Source organism: Bos indicus, chromosome 5, assembly GCF_029378745.1.
Source record: "Bos indicus isolate NIAB-ARS_2022 breed Sahiwal x Tharparkar chromosome 5, NIAB-ARS_B.indTharparkar_mat_pri_1.0, whole genome shotgun sequence".
NCBI lineage: Eukaryota > Metazoa > Chordata > Mammalia > Artiodactyla > Bovidae > Bos > Bos indicus.
This window is the reverse complement of record NC_091764.1, coordinates 101169361-101186969: the sequence shown is the minus strand read 5'-3', so window position 1 is coordinate 101186969 and position 17609 is coordinate 101169361. Positions and strand designations below refer to the sequence as shown.

Sequence of the window (17609 nt, the reverse complement as noted above, 5' to 3'; positions counted from 1 at the left end):
ATAGGCAAAGACTGACTGTTCACACATTTGTTATTTGTGTGTATAAACCGGATCCAGCTCCTGTATTTCACATCCAGGACAGAATGATGTCATTGAAAGCACATCTGTAGTAATTGCCAAATGGAGTAAATCCTAGTTTTTATGTAAGTGTATATATGTTTTTTCCAACATTTTTTCCTTTTCTGTCTTTTTAGTCTGAGTTCATTTGATGTATCTTATCTGGAATAAAGAATTTTTCTAGTAGTAAAAAATGTCCTTAATATAATCAGATGGTAGACTGTGATTTTGCTTTTTCCTTAGCAGAATAATTACCATTGGGAAGAGGCCTCTCAAGAAAAATGAATGAAGAAGCATCTTAGGATTCTCATTTAATTAGCCTTGCCTGGACTATTGGAAGATAGCAGATAAAGATAAATTTGTGTGTTTATCCATAATTTTCACAGGAAAACTCTCTAATTTAAAATTTATAATAATATTATAATTTTATAATATAAAATTTTATAAATTTCTTCTATTTCAAAAACACTATTTTAGCATTCACTTAGGATCTGATATTTATATATCATTTTCCTTGGTACTTTTAGATGAAGAGGATGAGAGTTAGATCTGATTTTACATTCTAAGAGGAAAAATAAGCTCCTATGTGTATGTGGGCATTTGCAAATGCTGTGTTTATCTTACACTTTTGGAGAATAAACTCTTCTCATACAGATATGTTATTGGGCAGCCGGACTTACTCAGTTAAATGTCAGGGGAAAAGGGGGAAACCATTTTATTTTACAAGGGACCCTTTCTTGTCATTGATTGATTGATTGATTGCTATGTGACACAGCTTGCAAGTTCTTAGTTACCCAACAAGGGATTCACTCCGTGCCCCCTGCAGTGGAAGCAGAGTCTTAACCACTGGACCGCCAGGGAATTCCCTCCTGTCTTTTAAAATAGTGAATATGATTTGAACTTCAAGGTAGTCCTTCTATTGCCATATTTTGGGCTCCTAGACTATGTAGATTTACGGTTATACTTTTGACTTTTTATCGTTTTCCTTCATGTTAAGAGGTTGGGAAAAAGGAAAAGTAGATGTTTTAAAATAATAGGGAAGGAGACACCAATCTATTGGTCTCTGGCCCGTAGGAATGTGTTGGTGGCCTCTCAGGCCAGGAGGGGCCATATGGGTGGGGACAGTTGGGGACACAGAGCCTGTGCCTTTGTGGTTGGCGTCTCACCTGCCTGTTTCCTGGGTTACACTGTCACATGGTTAGATGTAGACTCCAATGGAACAGCCTGAAAAAGACCAACAGCCACTGTAGCAGCATCCCTGAGCACCAAGCCACTTACCTTCCTATGAAAACCGGAGTGGACCATTGGGCAAAGAAGAGGTTGTACCCTTTGACTCCCTGGCAATAAGTGGTCTCTGAAGATGACTAATATTGTAGTAGGTAAAAATCTAGACAGGTGTCATTTGAAGATACCAACACCAATGGAACAGTAAGCTAAGGATGGTTAAGCACACTTTGCCTTTTATAACCTGGTGATGCCATTTACTTGGTGTACAGGAAGACTGAGTTGGAACACAGTGTTACCACATACCTTTGCAAAACTTTACAAAAAAACCAGGGCATAACATAATATTCTGAAGATTTTTAAGTATTCTGCATGAAGATACATCAGTGCAGCACAGGCTGATAACCCCCATGTTGTCTGCCACTTAGGTGGGCTTTGAGGATCCATAGCCATTGACATCATCAATGTAGTCTCTACCTTCTTCTGCAGGGTAATAGCATTCTTCCAGTTCTACATTAGGGGGTTCAAGCACCCCTTCTTGAAAAGCTGGGGTCCAGTTTTGGCAATCTTTACTTCACCTCACCCTGACAGAGAGGGAACATCGTTTTCTTTCTTAGAACCCTGGGTGCAAGAGGATTTAGAGCCTCTTCATTAAAAAGAAAATGAAAAGAGATAGGGAGCCTAATCTGAGCATGTAGTTAGTTGTTGGTTGTGTACCAGCATAGAAACACCCAAACTTTACTACGTGAGGCTGTCAGAGCTGTGGCCATGAGGCCAGACAAAAGGTAGGCTCACAAGCACCATCTCTTAGGAGTCTGCAGACTGTATGAGACAGCAGTCTTGGGATGCCTTTTATTGTGTGATTATAGAATCATTGGAAGCATCGTGTATTACTCTTGTGGCGTGGGCATTTTCCTGAGAGCTGATTTTACCATAACTGCTTCCCACTTACCAGTGGCTACCACAGCCCCATCCTGATTTCTACTGGGGCCACAACTGAACTAGTAATGCAGGGCAGTTTCATGCAGTGAAATCAATCATAAAAACAGACAGTGGTCTAGACTTCAGCATGAGTCGAGGCACAGAGATATTGAGTATTGGAAGTCAATGAGTGGGTGTTTCAAATGTTACCATTGTAAACACTTTAAGGGCATTTTTATATTAATAGTTTCCCTCTCATTGGAAACTGGGCATCTCTCTGGTGTGACTTGTGGAGCTTTTTCTTCTAAGTGAGACCTTTTCCAGTGGTCTGGAAGCCCACATTCCACATTCCTAGTGTGTAAATTGAGCTCTAAACCTCTTTCTTGTGCTTATTTACTGGTATCCAGTGATTGATGCCTTTGAGACGGTGGGTCCTGGGGCAGGTGGGTCAAGGTCTTGACAGAGTGGGTGGTGTGAGTGTTTTTTGTGTGTAAGCATATGGTAGTGCCTCTGTCCCTTGATGTTCTGCTCTTACTGTGTGCATCTGTGGAGCAGGCCCTTCTGGTTTAGACTGGCAAAAGCACACGAATGGTACCAGTTGTAGCTGCTATGAAGCAATCTATGTGTAGGGCCATTGCTTCCCCTTGTTCTTTCCTTTTGCGTTAGTTTTGCCATGTCATGTGGAATAATACTAGAAATCTTTTATTTGTTAAAATCACCTATTAATGCTTGTTAGTAAAACTTGTAACTTTTTGCTACTTTTCATGAAAATGATTTCTAATTCTCTTACTCATGATATAAACTCTTGAGAAGTAGCACTCTCTTTTTTGGTGGCATTCTAGTAAACAAGCTATGTTTGTTTAATAAAAATTCTATTTAAAGATAGAATAAAAACATTGAGTAAGAGCATGCTGTCTCTTGACTGAAAAATACATTTTACTGAAGAGCTTTGGCATTTATTTTGGTTATTTAAAAATTTTCCGCCACATTCATTCTCAAATTTTAATTTTGATTAAATGGTGATTGACATCAGTAGTGATGCTCATCTAGTAATATAGGTACTACCTTCTCATTTTTAAACATACCTATAAAGATGTTTATAATAAATTATACACGTGCTGTGTGTGCTTAGTCGTGTCCAACTCTGCAACCCTGTGGACTGTAGCCCACCAAGCTCCTCTGTCCATGGGATTCTCCAGGCAAGAATACTGGAGTGGCTGCCATGTCCTCTTCAAGGGTACCATCCCGACCCAGGGCGTAGAATCTGAGTCTCTTGTGTCTCCTGCATTGGCAGCCAGGTTCTTTACTACTAGCACTTCCTGGGAAGCCCAGCAAATTATACATACATGTATGGAATAAGGAAAGCAATTGAACAGTAACTGCACAAATGTACATTATTTCTTTGAGTTTGTAGTGATGGAAAAGATACAGGGATATAGTTTTTCCTATTTTTTTTTATGGTTAGTATATAATTGTAGTGTTTATTTGTGTGTGTGAGAGGAAAAAAAAAATAAGATTTCTTGATTTACTTTGTATGTGTATTATTCTTTTCCATCTAGGAGGAGTCTATATTTAGGACGAAGTAATCCCAGGAAAGGAAGAACAGCAGATCAAGATGTGTAGCTCTGTGGCTGCCAAGTTGTGGTTCTTGACAGATCGTCGAATCAGGGAAGATTATCCCCAAAAAGAGATCTTACGAGCGTTAAAGGCCAAATGTTGTGAGGAGGAACTGGACTTTAGGGCTGTGGTGATGGATGAGTTGGTGCTAACAGTTGAACAAGGAAACCTGGGTAAGTCTATAGTTAAGTAACAGTTTGGATTTTTACCTAGAATTTGGTGATTCTTTTTGTTTTAGGAATAATTAGGTCAAAGGATCTGATAATAGGCTTTATCATTACTGAGTATCATCTAGTCTAAAAATCTAGTATATCTTACAGAAGAAATGAAAACAGCAGTATTTATTAAATCCCTCATTATATTATTTATTAAATAGTTGTGAGGGAAGTTAAAGATAACCTACTACTTTTTCCCCATTATTATTGTCCTCTAGTTTTTTAAAAGCCTTGTTTTTAAGATGCCTCTAAAGGAATCTGTACTCCAGTCAGTGGTCTGTCTAGTAAATTAATCAAAATCCATGTGCGATTCTTCTTTTCTTTTTTCTTTAGCAAATACTTTATATGTATAGTGTAAAATATTAATAGTATTTTTAGTGAATAAAAGTGTCTTAACTGATGAGTTTTTAAAAAAATATTTCTAATAGTTCATATTGTTTTCGGATTACAAGGGGAGGATATTTTGGAAATGTGTTGGAAATTCTTTGGGACTATCTTTCAGGACATCTTTCCTTTGGAAAAGTTAGGATTTGTTACAGCTAAATTGGTCACCTCTGTTAGGGAAAGGTGGTTACTGGTGGTGCTAGTGGTGAAGAATCTACTTGCCAATGCAGGAGATGCAGGAGAAGTGGTTTCAGTCCCTGGGTTGGGAATATCCCCTGAAGGAGGAAATGGCACCCAAGTCCAGTATTCTTGCCTGGCGAGTTACAGTCCATGGGGCCACAAAGAGTCCAGTTTGACTGAGCAACTGAGCTCGCACAATAGTAAAGCAAAGTACAGGTCTGCTATTGTAGGGTAGTTTCATTCATGAGCTAGTTAATAATAGATCCAGAATCTTGCCTGATTTATACCATGGTCTCTTGGGTTTAAATAAGTAGAATCTTTTAGCAATCACTGTCTCTTTATCTAAGTCCTCTTAACATTTTTTATTGCATTCTCATTATCTTTCGGCAGTTATTGTTTCTGTACAAATAACTGCATTAGAAATATTTCTAAATTATTTCACTTGAATTAATAAGTAGTTACTACCTTTATAAGAAAAATGCATACCATGTTATTTTCAGTCCAGTTTTTTTTTTTTTTTAAATACATGTGCCCAGTTCCAGCACCTTACACAGATTCAGAAAAATCTGGGGTAGAGCGTGTGTTATTCGTTCATTAAATATTGAGTACCCACTTTGTGCTAGTTAATTGGTATGGCATGTAAAATTAGACATTAACATTCATCAGTTGATCACACAAATAAATGTAAAATTATTATGAAAGGAATTGGATGTCACTGCACCCTCCTGTACCTATAACAGATAGATTTCTCTTGAAATCTTTTATCTAGTATCTGTTACATGCTTTTACAACTTTATAATTGTAAGGCCCATACAACTGTTGTTGAAAATAAAAACTCAAGATACTTTATGTTAGAAGCATGTTCTTGAAGTCTGAGTGAGAAGAGATCTCAAGGACAGTGTGGTATTTAGCTCACTAAACACAACTTCCACAGGGTTCTGGTGTATGTTTCTGTGTTTTAAAGGTTGAAATACTAAAGGCTGCATTTCCAAGAGTCCCCTGTGTTCCTCATGTGACCTAGCTTCTGTCAGATAGGCACATTACAGAAAGATTTGGGAGGTTAGAAGATCACTATTTTTCAGAAGTTTCATAGGTTGAAAACCATTGTGCTTGGTTTTTTCTTAGGTGCCTAATGGACGTTTTTACTTTGTTCTCAACTGTTTCCATGCCAGTCTGTCAAAACCGAATCCATGTTTTCCCCCTAAAACAGTCTTCTTATTTCAGTTTTTCTGTCTCTCTAACATTGCCTTTTGGCCTTTTAATCCATTCTTAAGAGCCATTTATACCACAAAATATTGTTGCTTTTTCCTTCTAAGCCACAACTATTCTAACTTCAACTTTTCACTGTCCTGGATCAGGGTCTTAGGGCCCAACATTTTCATGACACAACAGCCCCATATCTCTTTTTCACAGTCTTTCCTCTCCAGCCCTCTGTCATTCACAAATACTACCTTTATCATCTTAACATGATAAAATCTTGAGAAACTCTTGTTTCCTTATAACATTGAATCTAATTTTATATTAAAGACTTCATTGATGTACATCATATGAATCCAGGAATTCCTAGTTGGTTTTTTTTTTTTTTTTTCACATTTTGAATATTTTTTAATTATTTAAATATCGTACCATCTTATAAGGAAGGTAATAGTATCATTTTATAGATGAGGAAACAGATGAGGAATTAAGTGGAGAAATAATAACTTAAAAAAAGAAATAATAATAAACACTATTTATATACCTTTATTGAGAGATTTATTTTTGCATACTACTTTGAGTTAACTGACACATGTCCTGTCTTTTCACTTTGCAGCTCATAAACTCATTCAATGTTTGCTTTTCTGTGAATGCGTCTTTTTTGAATTAGAATTTTGCTGGGAGTCTTAGTTGGCAGTTTTTTCTTTTAGCAGTTGGAAGATACAAACTTCCTATCTTCTGGCCTCCAAAGTTTCTGATGAGAAATCTGCCAGTGATTTTATTGAGGATCCATAGAATGTGGTGATTTGCTTCTCTCTCGCTTTTTTCAAAATTTTCTTTGTCTTTTGAAAGATTGATTATAGTGCATTTCACCATGTGTCTGTCAAAAGGTGGAGATTGTTGAGCTTCTTGAATGTTTATATTCATGTCTTTCATCCAATTTGAGAAGTTTTCAGCCGCTATTTTTTCAAATATGATCCTCCCCACAGTCTTCCTGGGAGTCCAACAATGCATAAGTTTACTGATTGTTCTGTCTGCTCAAATCCACTTTGAATTCCTTTATGTCAATTTCATTTCTGTTATTGTTCTTTTCAGCTCCAGAATTACTTATTGGTTTCTTTTTATGTGTTCTGTCTGCTGATATTAACATTTTGTTCACACATTGTTTCCTTGCCTTTTTTCATTCTTTGAGTATCTTTAAGTAGTTTCCCCCCTTAAAAAATTTTTTTTATTAGGTATGCTGCTGCTGCTAAGTTGCTTCAGTCGTGTCTGAGTCCATAGACGGCAGCCCACCAGGCTCCGCCGTCCCTGGGGTTCTCCAGGCAAGAACAGTGCCATTTCCTTCTCTAGTGCATGAAAGTGAAAAGTGAAAGTAAAGTCGCTCAGTTGTGTCCGACTCTTAGCAACCCCATGGACTGCAGCCTACCAGGCTCCTCCGTCCATGGGATTTTCATAGTTGATTTATAATGTTGTGTTAGTTTCAGGTATACAGCAAAGTGAATCAGTTATATTATATATAAATATATCTGCTCCAAATTTATCTCCACCGCCCCCCATAGTTTCTTTTAATGTCATTGTCATGCTCAGTTACTCAGTCATGTCCAACTCTTTGCAACCCCATGGGCGGTAGCCTGCCTGACTCCTCTGTCCATGGGATTCTCCAGGCAAGAATACTGGAGTGAGTTGCCATGCCCTCCTCTAGGGAATCTTCTTGACCCAGAGATCAAACCCAAGTCTTTTATGTCTCCTGCATTGACAGGTGAGTTCTTTACCACTAGCACTACCTGGGAAGCCCAGTGGAGGGAATGGTATAACAAAAAGTACTATGGCCTCTTTGTCTGCACCTCTATGATCAGAAGCTGCATCCAGCCATCAGAGCAGAGATCCCAGATATTTTGAGGGCAGGTCATTGTACCCACCCTGACTCCTGCAGGGTGTATCAGCTGCTCCAGAACCAAGTGCACAGTATGGCTAGAGAATGGGGGATGAGTAGTTGCTGCTGTTCTGAAATTGATCAAAATTTAACTGCGTTTATGATCCCAGTCTTTTTCTGAAAGTTGTGGTCCTTCAGCAAATTGACGAGGGGTTGTCTAGATGACGAGACAGAGTCCTGATGCTTCCTCCTCCTTTATCTTCCCAGAATCCTCTCTATACTTATTTTTGATTGAGGTGTATCTTCTTGTTTTGTTGTTTTATATTTTGGGAACAAGTATCTTATAGGATTATGTGTACCATGAATATCTTTTATCTGTGGCTTGCTTTTTTCACTCTGTTAATGACGTCTTCTGGTCAGTAAAAGTTTCGAATTAAGTACAGTTTATATTTTTCCTTTTTTGATTAGTGCCTTTTGTGTTGCAGTTAAGAAAATTGTGGGTGCCCAAGCGTCTTTATTTTATAATACATGCTGAAAATCTATTTGATAAAACACAGTATTATTAGGTGAAATTATTGTTAAGAAAAGGGCATTATATATAGTGTGGTACCATTTTCTAAGGATATATGAGTGTTAACTTTTGCTGGTCTAAGAAATAATTAATAAAAGGATAAACTGTAATTTTCTAAGTATGGGCTTCTAAGGTGGCTCAGTGGTAAAAAATCCGCCTGCCAATGCAGGATATGCGGATTTGATCCCTGGGTCAGGAAGATCCCCTGGAGAAGGAAATGGCAACCTACCCCAGTACTCTTGCCTGGAAAATCCCATGAAGAGAGGAGTCTGGTGGACTGTAGTTCATAGAATCACAAAGAGTTGGATGTGACTTAGAGATTAAACAACAAGAACAACGATGATTACCTTTAGGGAAAGGAAAAGGATCAAGAGGACAGGGATGAGCAAGACTACTCTGACAAGTTTGGGCATGTATTGATAATTGTTGAAACCAGGTGATAGTACATTGGATTTATTATATTTTTATTTTCTATTTAGAATTTTCCTTAATAAAAAGTTGAAATGTTGGACCTGATGAAAGTTTGTTTGACTCAAGGATAGAAGGAGTAATTTTGGAATTTAGTTATTTTTGGTGTGGCACCTTGTTGAGTTTATAGGTTGTTCTTGCTTCCTGGATTCCCAGAATGGCCCTGGTGTTTTTTTTTACCCTGGTTTTTACATCATTTTTTTTTTTTTTTCAATTCTGTGCATGATCCTATATACATCCATTATTATTTTTCCTGCTCAAGTTAAGTAGAGATATTTTAATTGCTTACAAATCAAATAAACTTCCCCAATACAAAAATTAATTCCAGAGAGCATGTTGCCAACAATAGACCTTCAGAGACTTGGTTACTTGGCATAGATAGGGCAGAAATCAATTAAGACTACCTTTCCAGAAAGGGATTCTAATAACCCAAGGCACACAGTGATGAAACTGGAGATTAAGTAATTACTTTTATTCACTTGGAACCATGGCCTCTTGATAAAAGGAGAGTGAAAAAGTTGGCTTAAAACATGCAGAAAACCAAGATCTTGGCATCTGGTCCCGTCACTTCATGGCAAATAGATGGGGAAGCAATGGAATCAGTGACAGACTTTATCTTTTTTGGGCTCCAAAATCACTGCAGATGGTGACTCTAGCCATGAAATTTAAAAACGCCTGCTCCTTGGAAGAAACGTTACGACCAACCTAGACAGCATATTAAAAAGCAGAGACATTACTTGGCCATCAAAGGTCCGTCTAGTCAAAGCTGTGGTTTTTCCAGTAGTCCTGTATGGATGTGAGAGTTGGACTATAAGGAAAGCTGAGCGCCAAAGAATTTATGCTATTGAACTGTGGTGTTGGAGAAGACTCTTGAAAGTCCCTTGGACTGCAAGGAGAACAAACCAGTCAATCCTAAGGAAATCAGTCCTGAACATTCACTGGAAGGACTGATGCTGAAGCTCAAATTCCAATACTTTGGCCACCTGATGGGAAGAACTGACTCATTTGAAAAGACCCTGATGCTGGGAAAGATTGAAGGCAGAAGGAGAAGGGGACGACAGAGGATGAGATGGTTAGATGGCATCACTTACTCAATGGACATGAGTTTGAGTCAACTCCGGGAGTTGGTGATGGACAGGGAAGCCTGGTGTGCTGCAGTCCATGGGGTCACAAAGAGTCGGACACGACTGAATGACTGAACGAAACTGATTCAAGTGTCTGTTGAAGATAAACCTTTGCAGTCTGTTAGATACTGCTGCAGAAAACTTTCAGTTTAAAAATTATATTTCTTTTTACAAACACGTTAGTTTTCTAGGAACCTACTTTTATCTTGGCCATTCTTTTCTTTAGATTTTTAGTTATTGTTAGTTACTCAGTCGTGTCCGACTCTCTGCAACCCCATGAACTGTAGCCCAACAGGCTCCTCCGTCCCTCGAATTCTCCAGGCAGGAGTTGGAGTGGGTAGCCATTTCCTTCAGGGGATCCTCCCAACCCCAGGGATCAAACCCAGGACTTCTGCATCGCAGGCAGATTATTTACTGTCTGAGCCGCCAGAGAAGCCCCCCAAAAAAGCCTGTTTCTGCCTGGCTTCAAATTGAGGACCTTTTAGGTGTGAGGTGAATGTGATAACCACTCCATTATGGAAGCACAGTTATTTTGCTGAACCTCGCCACATGCGGGACCTTAGCTCCCTGACCAGGGAATTTGCTTTTAGTTCATTAATTTCTGTTCTTCCTTTTTCTTAGATGTTAATGATTTGATTTACCTCTGGTGTTTTAGTTATTTACATCTTGTTTTAGGCAGAATGTCTTCAGACATTACGTAAAACACATGCTCTGTGTCTTAAAAAATGGTGAGAGGAATTTCCCTGGTGGTTCGGTGGTTAAAACTCCAGTGCATGGGGCAAAAGTTTGATCCTTGTTTGGAGAACTGAGTAAGATTCCACATGCTGAGTTGTGTGTCCCGCCCCTTCCATGGTGAGACAAGTTCAAATTTCAATATAATAATAATGAGTATCTACTATATTCCAGATAGTGCTGGGGGATATAGCTTTGAACAAGGTAGTATTTCTTACTCTAATGGAAATTTCTTGTTATTTTGACTCTCAGTCTCCTTTGTGCAAAAGAGGAAGATGGATAGCAGAGATGATTAAAAATTATTAAGTCCTTATTATTTGCCGGGCACTTCCAAACTAATGTTAACAAAGTTAATTCTCATCACAACTTTATAAAGGAATTACTTCTACTATTCTTATTTTAAAGAACCTGTGGCACAGAGAGGTTCAGTAACTAGCCTGGGGTTACACAGTGGAGAAATAGTAGAGCTTGGATTTGAATCAGATATGGGGTCGTTGTTGCAATAGGTCTGTTCACTTTCTGTGTTTGCCTTTGCTGTCCTTTCATTATCTACCTTTGATAATGAATGAAGAACCTTAATTTACTTACCCTGTTGGTTTCTTCAGAGTTTTCTGTATTCGGTGAGTTTAACACTGTTTCCTTCTTTGTAATTTATTATTCTATAGCTTTAAATTTTATTTAAGGTTATATAAATATATATTTATATTTTGAATTTTACATAAAAAAGTTCTAGATACCATGTAGTTATGTCACCTGCTCTACTTTGCCAAAGTAGATTGGAACAGACTTATATAGTTGACTTTAACCTGGAGCTGTTAAAAAGTTTACTCTTTTTCAAAGTAGAAAGTGAGACTTGACATTTAAAGGACACCACAAAGATACCTTGCTTCCCCTCTCGCCTTGTCATTACTAGTCTGTTGCTGGAAAACTGCAGTAAATTTTTATGACTGGCTTCATTAATAATGACTAAAATGATACACTTCCCCACTTTTCTTTTCTCTCCATATATATCTTTAACTATTTCAGAGTAGATTGCTATCTTATGGGGGGAAGAAAATGTATAGAGATAGTATTTCATACTTGGATAATAGTAAGGGAAAAAATTTCATAAAACTTTTCATGCTAAATGAGAAAAATATATTTATATCTTTTTGCTTCCAATACTGAGGCCTTATGCATCAAGTATTAAGTAAACCAAGTTTGCTTGGGAGCTGAATACAAAAGGGGATAATCAAGTTCCCAAGATATATTACTAGTAACAATTAACACATGTGCCATCAGGCTACCTCATCCTACCACTGTAAACTATAGAAAAGGTAAAGAGAATGTACTCCTAACATGCTGAGCTCAAATACCAGCATTTATAAAATGTAAGGAGTTTAATTAGAAGTATTTAGTGGCATCACATTTTTCGGTGTTTGTTATATCTTACCTCCTTTTGGGGATAGAGTTGGTTATCTTCACTCCAGATTCTATAGTTTTTAAAGGCACTTAGAGCAGAAGCTAGCCAGTCATTGCCTTCAATAAAAGATGTCTTTAAAATTAACAGTCATAATCTGAATGCTTGTTTGTTTGCTTTCTACTTTCCTCATCTCTTTCTCCTTTTCTCTCTCTCCCTCTCCCTTTTTTTCAGACACATGACTGTCAGCAGTGCTCAGTGATAATGAGGCACATGTTAAAGTAGTCCCCTTTTGTTTCTTTCTGGACCACTGATGAGGGACCTGGGAAAGAAATGTTACTGGTTCCTAGTCATTCTCCAAAGAGGACATCTTTGGAGAAAATTTGTTTTTGCTATCTGGGATTAAAAGTGAGACAAGTCTTAGAAACAAATTTGAGGGGGAAAAGGATTGCTGAGGATATTAAAGAGGGATGGTTTGATAGGAAACATAAAATTTATTTTGATGGGAAGCAGGTGAGCAGATAGGAAACACATATATATTCTCAAAAGAATGGATTCTTACATTATGCCTGGTTTTTTGATACTTGATAATTTCTAGATGTGTGAGTTATAACCCAGCCTTAATAAAGACTTTTTAAGTATTTTGTATAATTCTTGAGAATTGTTTGACCCTTGGTACTACAGATTTTCATTACTAATCGCCCTATTCTCAAAATTTGGGCAATTATTTCTTTCTACATTTTTGGGACCTGTGGGACAAATAAGCCAGTGATTTTTTATTTTTTATTTTTTTCCTTTAAGTTTAAGAAGACCTTTCTGATGTGGAGATAGACCTACATTTATGATGGGCAGCAGTCCAATGTGACCAAAGCCCTCTTGCTGCAGTCTTTTTTTTTTAATGTCCTATTTAAAATATTGAAAAATAGATTTACAATGAGTTGAGTATTTTAAAGCATTTAGAATTATGTGGTCTTTTTTTTTTTTAAGATTCTACATGTGGTGAATTTAATAGCTTTGTCAGTTAAGTAATGGATTAGTATTCTAGGTTACTGACCTAAACAACTGAATGTGAATTTAGCAGGGTGTAGGGAGTGCTCAGAAGTTATGACTCTGTTATCCTGCCTACTTGCTATTTCCAGGTAGAACTCACAGCCTGAAAAAGAATATGTTAGATTTCTGGTCCAAAATTTGTTTTCGACTACCCCTTCCATTCATGGAAGCCCTTTCAGGCTGTCTAGTGTTGTCATAATTCATCTGTCTTAAATCTTTGAGTGCTTCCTTGATTTTTGGCACAGAGATTATGTGGCTTTTAAATCATGTACAAATAGCACCTTCACTTCCAGTTAAAATACTTAGTTATGTCAGCTTTAAAAGATTCCTGAAATCCTGATGAATACTCTTGAACTCTAAAGGATGGAAGAAAAAGAAATGCCAGTCAGCAGGGAGCCTATCAGTTGTCTGTTTCTTATTCCCTGAGGATAAAAACACTTAATACTTGATCATGTAGCCAAACTAGACTCAAAAAGCACAGGTGTAGTGAGATTTCCCACTTAATTACTGGCAAGGAGATTAATATCCCAAAGGAATCTTTCTACTAGGAGAATAATTATCCCTTAGCACCTTCTCACTTTGCTGCGACAAAGCAGCAGCCTTTTAATACATAATATACTTTATACAAAAAATACAGGAACAGAAATTTTTCCCAGCCCCATTGCTATTCTAAGGTTAACTCATTACTGACTTTTGATGTTTAATCATACACTTAATCCAAAACTTACATCTAAAATATTTATATTGAAATCTCTATTGCAGTACAAAGCAAAGTTATATGAATAGCATCATAAGTTACCATTTAAGATGATAAGCAAAAAAGAAGTGGAATTGAAAGCAGAACTGAGTGGTGGCACATTCATTTGGAATGAATAGCTGTGGCCATAATAAGTAGAGTGCAATTGTACCTGTGTATCATGAATAACAGAGATCTAAGGAAAAGAGTCGTTTGCCCTGTATTTCAGTTTCGTAAGCTCTACATCAAAGATAAGTTGTATTTACTAAAAATACCCAAGAGATCAGTAGTACTTTGCCTTTTTTGGGGATTCACATTCATCTGTACCTGCCCCTGTGTTTCTGGGTAGCCTCAGATCACCTTCTGCTTGCCTGGAGTAATAAAGTGTTTTTGTCACAGGAGGCACTGAATTTCTTTCCATCCTCAGTAATAGCCATTATAGTGTACTATGCAGATCTGACTGCTTTGGGTAAAGTACTCCCGTATTCCCAGTTTTTTTTGGCAGCAGACTTAGAGTGAAATACTTCCATTACCTTTAATCCCGTCTTAAAAGTAGCAAAAACTCCAGTTTAGGGAAATGAGAAGATGAATTTTCTCTTGACAATTAAAGTATCTTTTTTCTGCTCACTCTTCTTTTTACCTTTCATGTAACAAATTTGATTATTTTCTTCTGGTAACACCGACTTTTCTTATTTTTCATAATAATACTTAAGACTAGATTTTTTGAGTTTTTTGACTGATTTTTCTTCAGATTTTTGCTTCCTTCTTGTTGCTGAGATTCATCAGGTCTTGGTCCTAGGAATTTCCATTTTTTCTTTTTCGTTTTTCAGCCTATATGTCCCTATTTCTTAAGTCTTCGGCTGATTCCTGTAGGTGCACATTCAACCCCACCTACCAGGTATGAATTCTGTATACATATGTGTATAGTTCCTATCCATACTTCAACTATTACAGAATAGTTCTACTTTGATGTCTTTATGTTATCACCAAGATCATATCTATGATCCAGAGTCAGCATCTTCTGCCCTAAACCAAATTCCCTTTTCACCTTTTTTCCATTCATTTGGTCACTAGGCTTTTTTCTGATTTCAAGGAAAATGCTGTTTAGATCTTGCCTGTTGAGGCAAGTCAGCACAAAAGCCAAAGAAATGAGAAAATGCAGGATTGCAGAAATCTGCTGCTGCTAATCTCTAGCAGCATGATTATGAGGAGAACGCCTGGAGCCATTGGCCAAAAACCTCACATCTGCTGATGACCACAGCGCTACCCATAGCTGCCCCCAGAGAATAATGACTTCTACTTTGACCTTTAAAATTGTGTGTAATTATCTTTCACTGGTGAATTTTCCAAATTGGAATCCTGCTGGTAAGGGGGTCTGGGAAGTGTGTCTAGCCACTGCCATACAGGAAAGGATTAAAAGATAGGGATGTATCAACAGGCAATATCAAGCTCAGTTCCCTTATCAGAACAGATATAGTCTCTTTGACTCAGAATTGTGGATCCCGCAGTTTCACTTCTGAATATTACTTAAAGGAAACAAAATCACTATCTTGAAGATTTATCTGTTACCCCCTTGCTCATAGCAGCATTATTCATAATAGTTAGACATAGAAACAAACTTAATGTCCGTTGACAAATCAGATGAGTGTATAAAGAAAATATGTTGTACACACACACTCTCCCTATAAAAGTCTTGGGTATGTAATATGTAGCATGGTGATTCCTGGTAGCTGATATACCTTATTTACCAATCTTCCCAACTTCTAGAAGAACCTGACACATAGTAATTAATATTTATTGAATGGATATCCATGAGTAAGGGGTTGATTATATGGTGTATCTTAAAGTATAATTCCACTGAGCCCAATAAAGCTATATTTACATTGGCTTAGATGTCTGGTATAATTTTACATGATGAAAGAAAGTGCCACAAAATGATACAAACAAAATATTTGTCAAAATTACCTACATATTTTTCTTTACTTAGTTAACATTAGGGGAAATACTAATAATAACCTGGGATGTTGGATGGGATAAATGTGTTACATTTTTATATTTTAATGTTTTAATAAGTGTATATATTTTAATGAATATAGGTTTTAGGAAGCAACTCGAGTACCTTGTTCCATTATTTGGGACCTTTTCAAAAATAGAATGGTACTGGATAAAACTGAAGAAACTGCTCTTTTAAATACTAAAAGCATATGTAAACACAAAGTTATTTGCTTTTTGAAAGCAAATCTGGACATGTTTCTGTCTTCATAGAGATAAAAAAGACTGTCATAAATCTCTTCATAGAGTCTTTTTAATGAATACATAATATTTCATTGTATTGGCATATACCAGAATTTATTTACCCAGTACATAAATTCTTCTCATTAATTTCTTTTTCTTACAAAAGAAAATCATTTAGGGAGGAATGTGTCTCTGTCTCAGTAAAATGTTAGCAGAATAGTAGATTTAGTTTTGAGACCTGAACTTTGGTATGTATCTATTTCTCTGTTTTATTGTATATTCTCCTTTGATGGTTTTGGTTTTATCCCTGTGTATTTCAGGTCTGCGTATCAATGGAGAACTAATCACTGCCTACCCGCAGGTGGTGGTAGTGAGAGTACCAACCCCTTGGGTGCAGAGTGACAGTGACATCACTGTTTTGCGCCATCTGGAGAAGATGGGATGCAGGCTGATGAACCGACCTCAAGCCATCCTGAACTGTGTTAATAAGTTCTGGACGTTTCAAGAATTGGCAGGTCATGGTGTTCCTCTGCCAGATACTTTTTCTTATGGTGAGTTTACTAATAAGACTTTATTGCCTCAGTTTTAGAGCACTGATAATATTGAAAGCCCTACTAAACTGATAGGGTTATGTGATACAAGGAAATTTGTGAACATGAAAGAACTTCTTATAGAAATGACTTTAAGTTTTAACAAACTAGGCAGTAGAATTATGAGACTTATCTTTGGTATGGAGAAGGAAATGGCAACCTACTCCAGTACTATTACCTGGAAAATTCCATGGATGGAGGAGCCTGGTAGGGGGTCACAAGGTCGGACACGACTGAGTGACTTCACTTCACTTCACTTCTTTGGTTTAGGTAGAATGGACTTATCAAACTCTTTCTGTAAAGGGTCAAATAGTGAATATATTTGGCTTTCCAGGCCATATGTTCTCTTTTGTGACTCTCAGTAAAGCTGTTGTATTGTGAAAGCTGCTGCTGCTGTTTTTTTGTTTAGTTGCTAAGTCGTGTCTGACTTTTTTGTGACCGTATGGACTATAGCCTGCCAGGCCCCTCCTGTCCATGGGATTTCCCAGGCAAGAATACTAGAGTGGGTTGCCATCTCCTTCTCCAGGGGATCTGTTGACCCAGGGATCGAACCCATATCTCTTACATTGGCAGGTGGGTTCTTTTACCACTGAGCCATCAGGGAACCCTGAAAGCTGCAGTAGACGAAGCTTAAACAGTAAACGTGGCTATTTTGTAGTAAAACTTTATTACAAAAAGGCTATGAGCCAAATCTGTCCTCAGTTTGACAAGCCCTGAGGTAAAAGAATCTGATAATCGCTCTATAGTTTCTGATTATCTTCATTACCATTTTCATGTTAATGCTTCATAAATATTTTCATATTTTGAAAAAAATGAAAGAAAATGACACTAGATACGCTTTAAACCATTGCTTCTGAAGTCGTCTGTGGGAGAGGACCATTTTTATATTTTTTAAAAAATTTACTGTGGTTTTTAATACTATAGTGCTCTAAAACCAATTTACAGTATGCATAAAGTACTGTAAAAATATCAGAACAATGCCAAATTGTTTTCTTGTGTTTACTCTTCTTATATTTTTCTGGACACATATCAGTAGCAA

At 37.2% G+C, this 17609-nt stretch overlaps 1 protein-coding gene across 9 annotated transcripts in view; it reads left to right on the top strand.

Moving 5' to 3' along the window:
- The window catches only part of RIMKLB (ribosomal modification protein rimK like family member B), a 46288-nt gene that overhangs the window by 12019 nt on the left and 16660 nt on the right, over positions 1 to 17609 (top strand). For all 9 annotated transcript variants that reach the window (XM_070790181.1, XM_070790182.1, XM_070790180.1 and 6 more), the window contains 2 exons: positions 3762 to 3992; positions 16301 to 16531. In XM_070790181.1, coding sequence (XP_070646282.1) covers positions 3818 to 3992; positions 16301 to 16531 — 406 coding nt within the window. In that variant the 5' untranslated portion in view covers positions 3762 to 3817. The remainder of the gene's footprint in view (positions 1 to 3761; positions 3993 to 16300; positions 16532 to 17609) is intronic.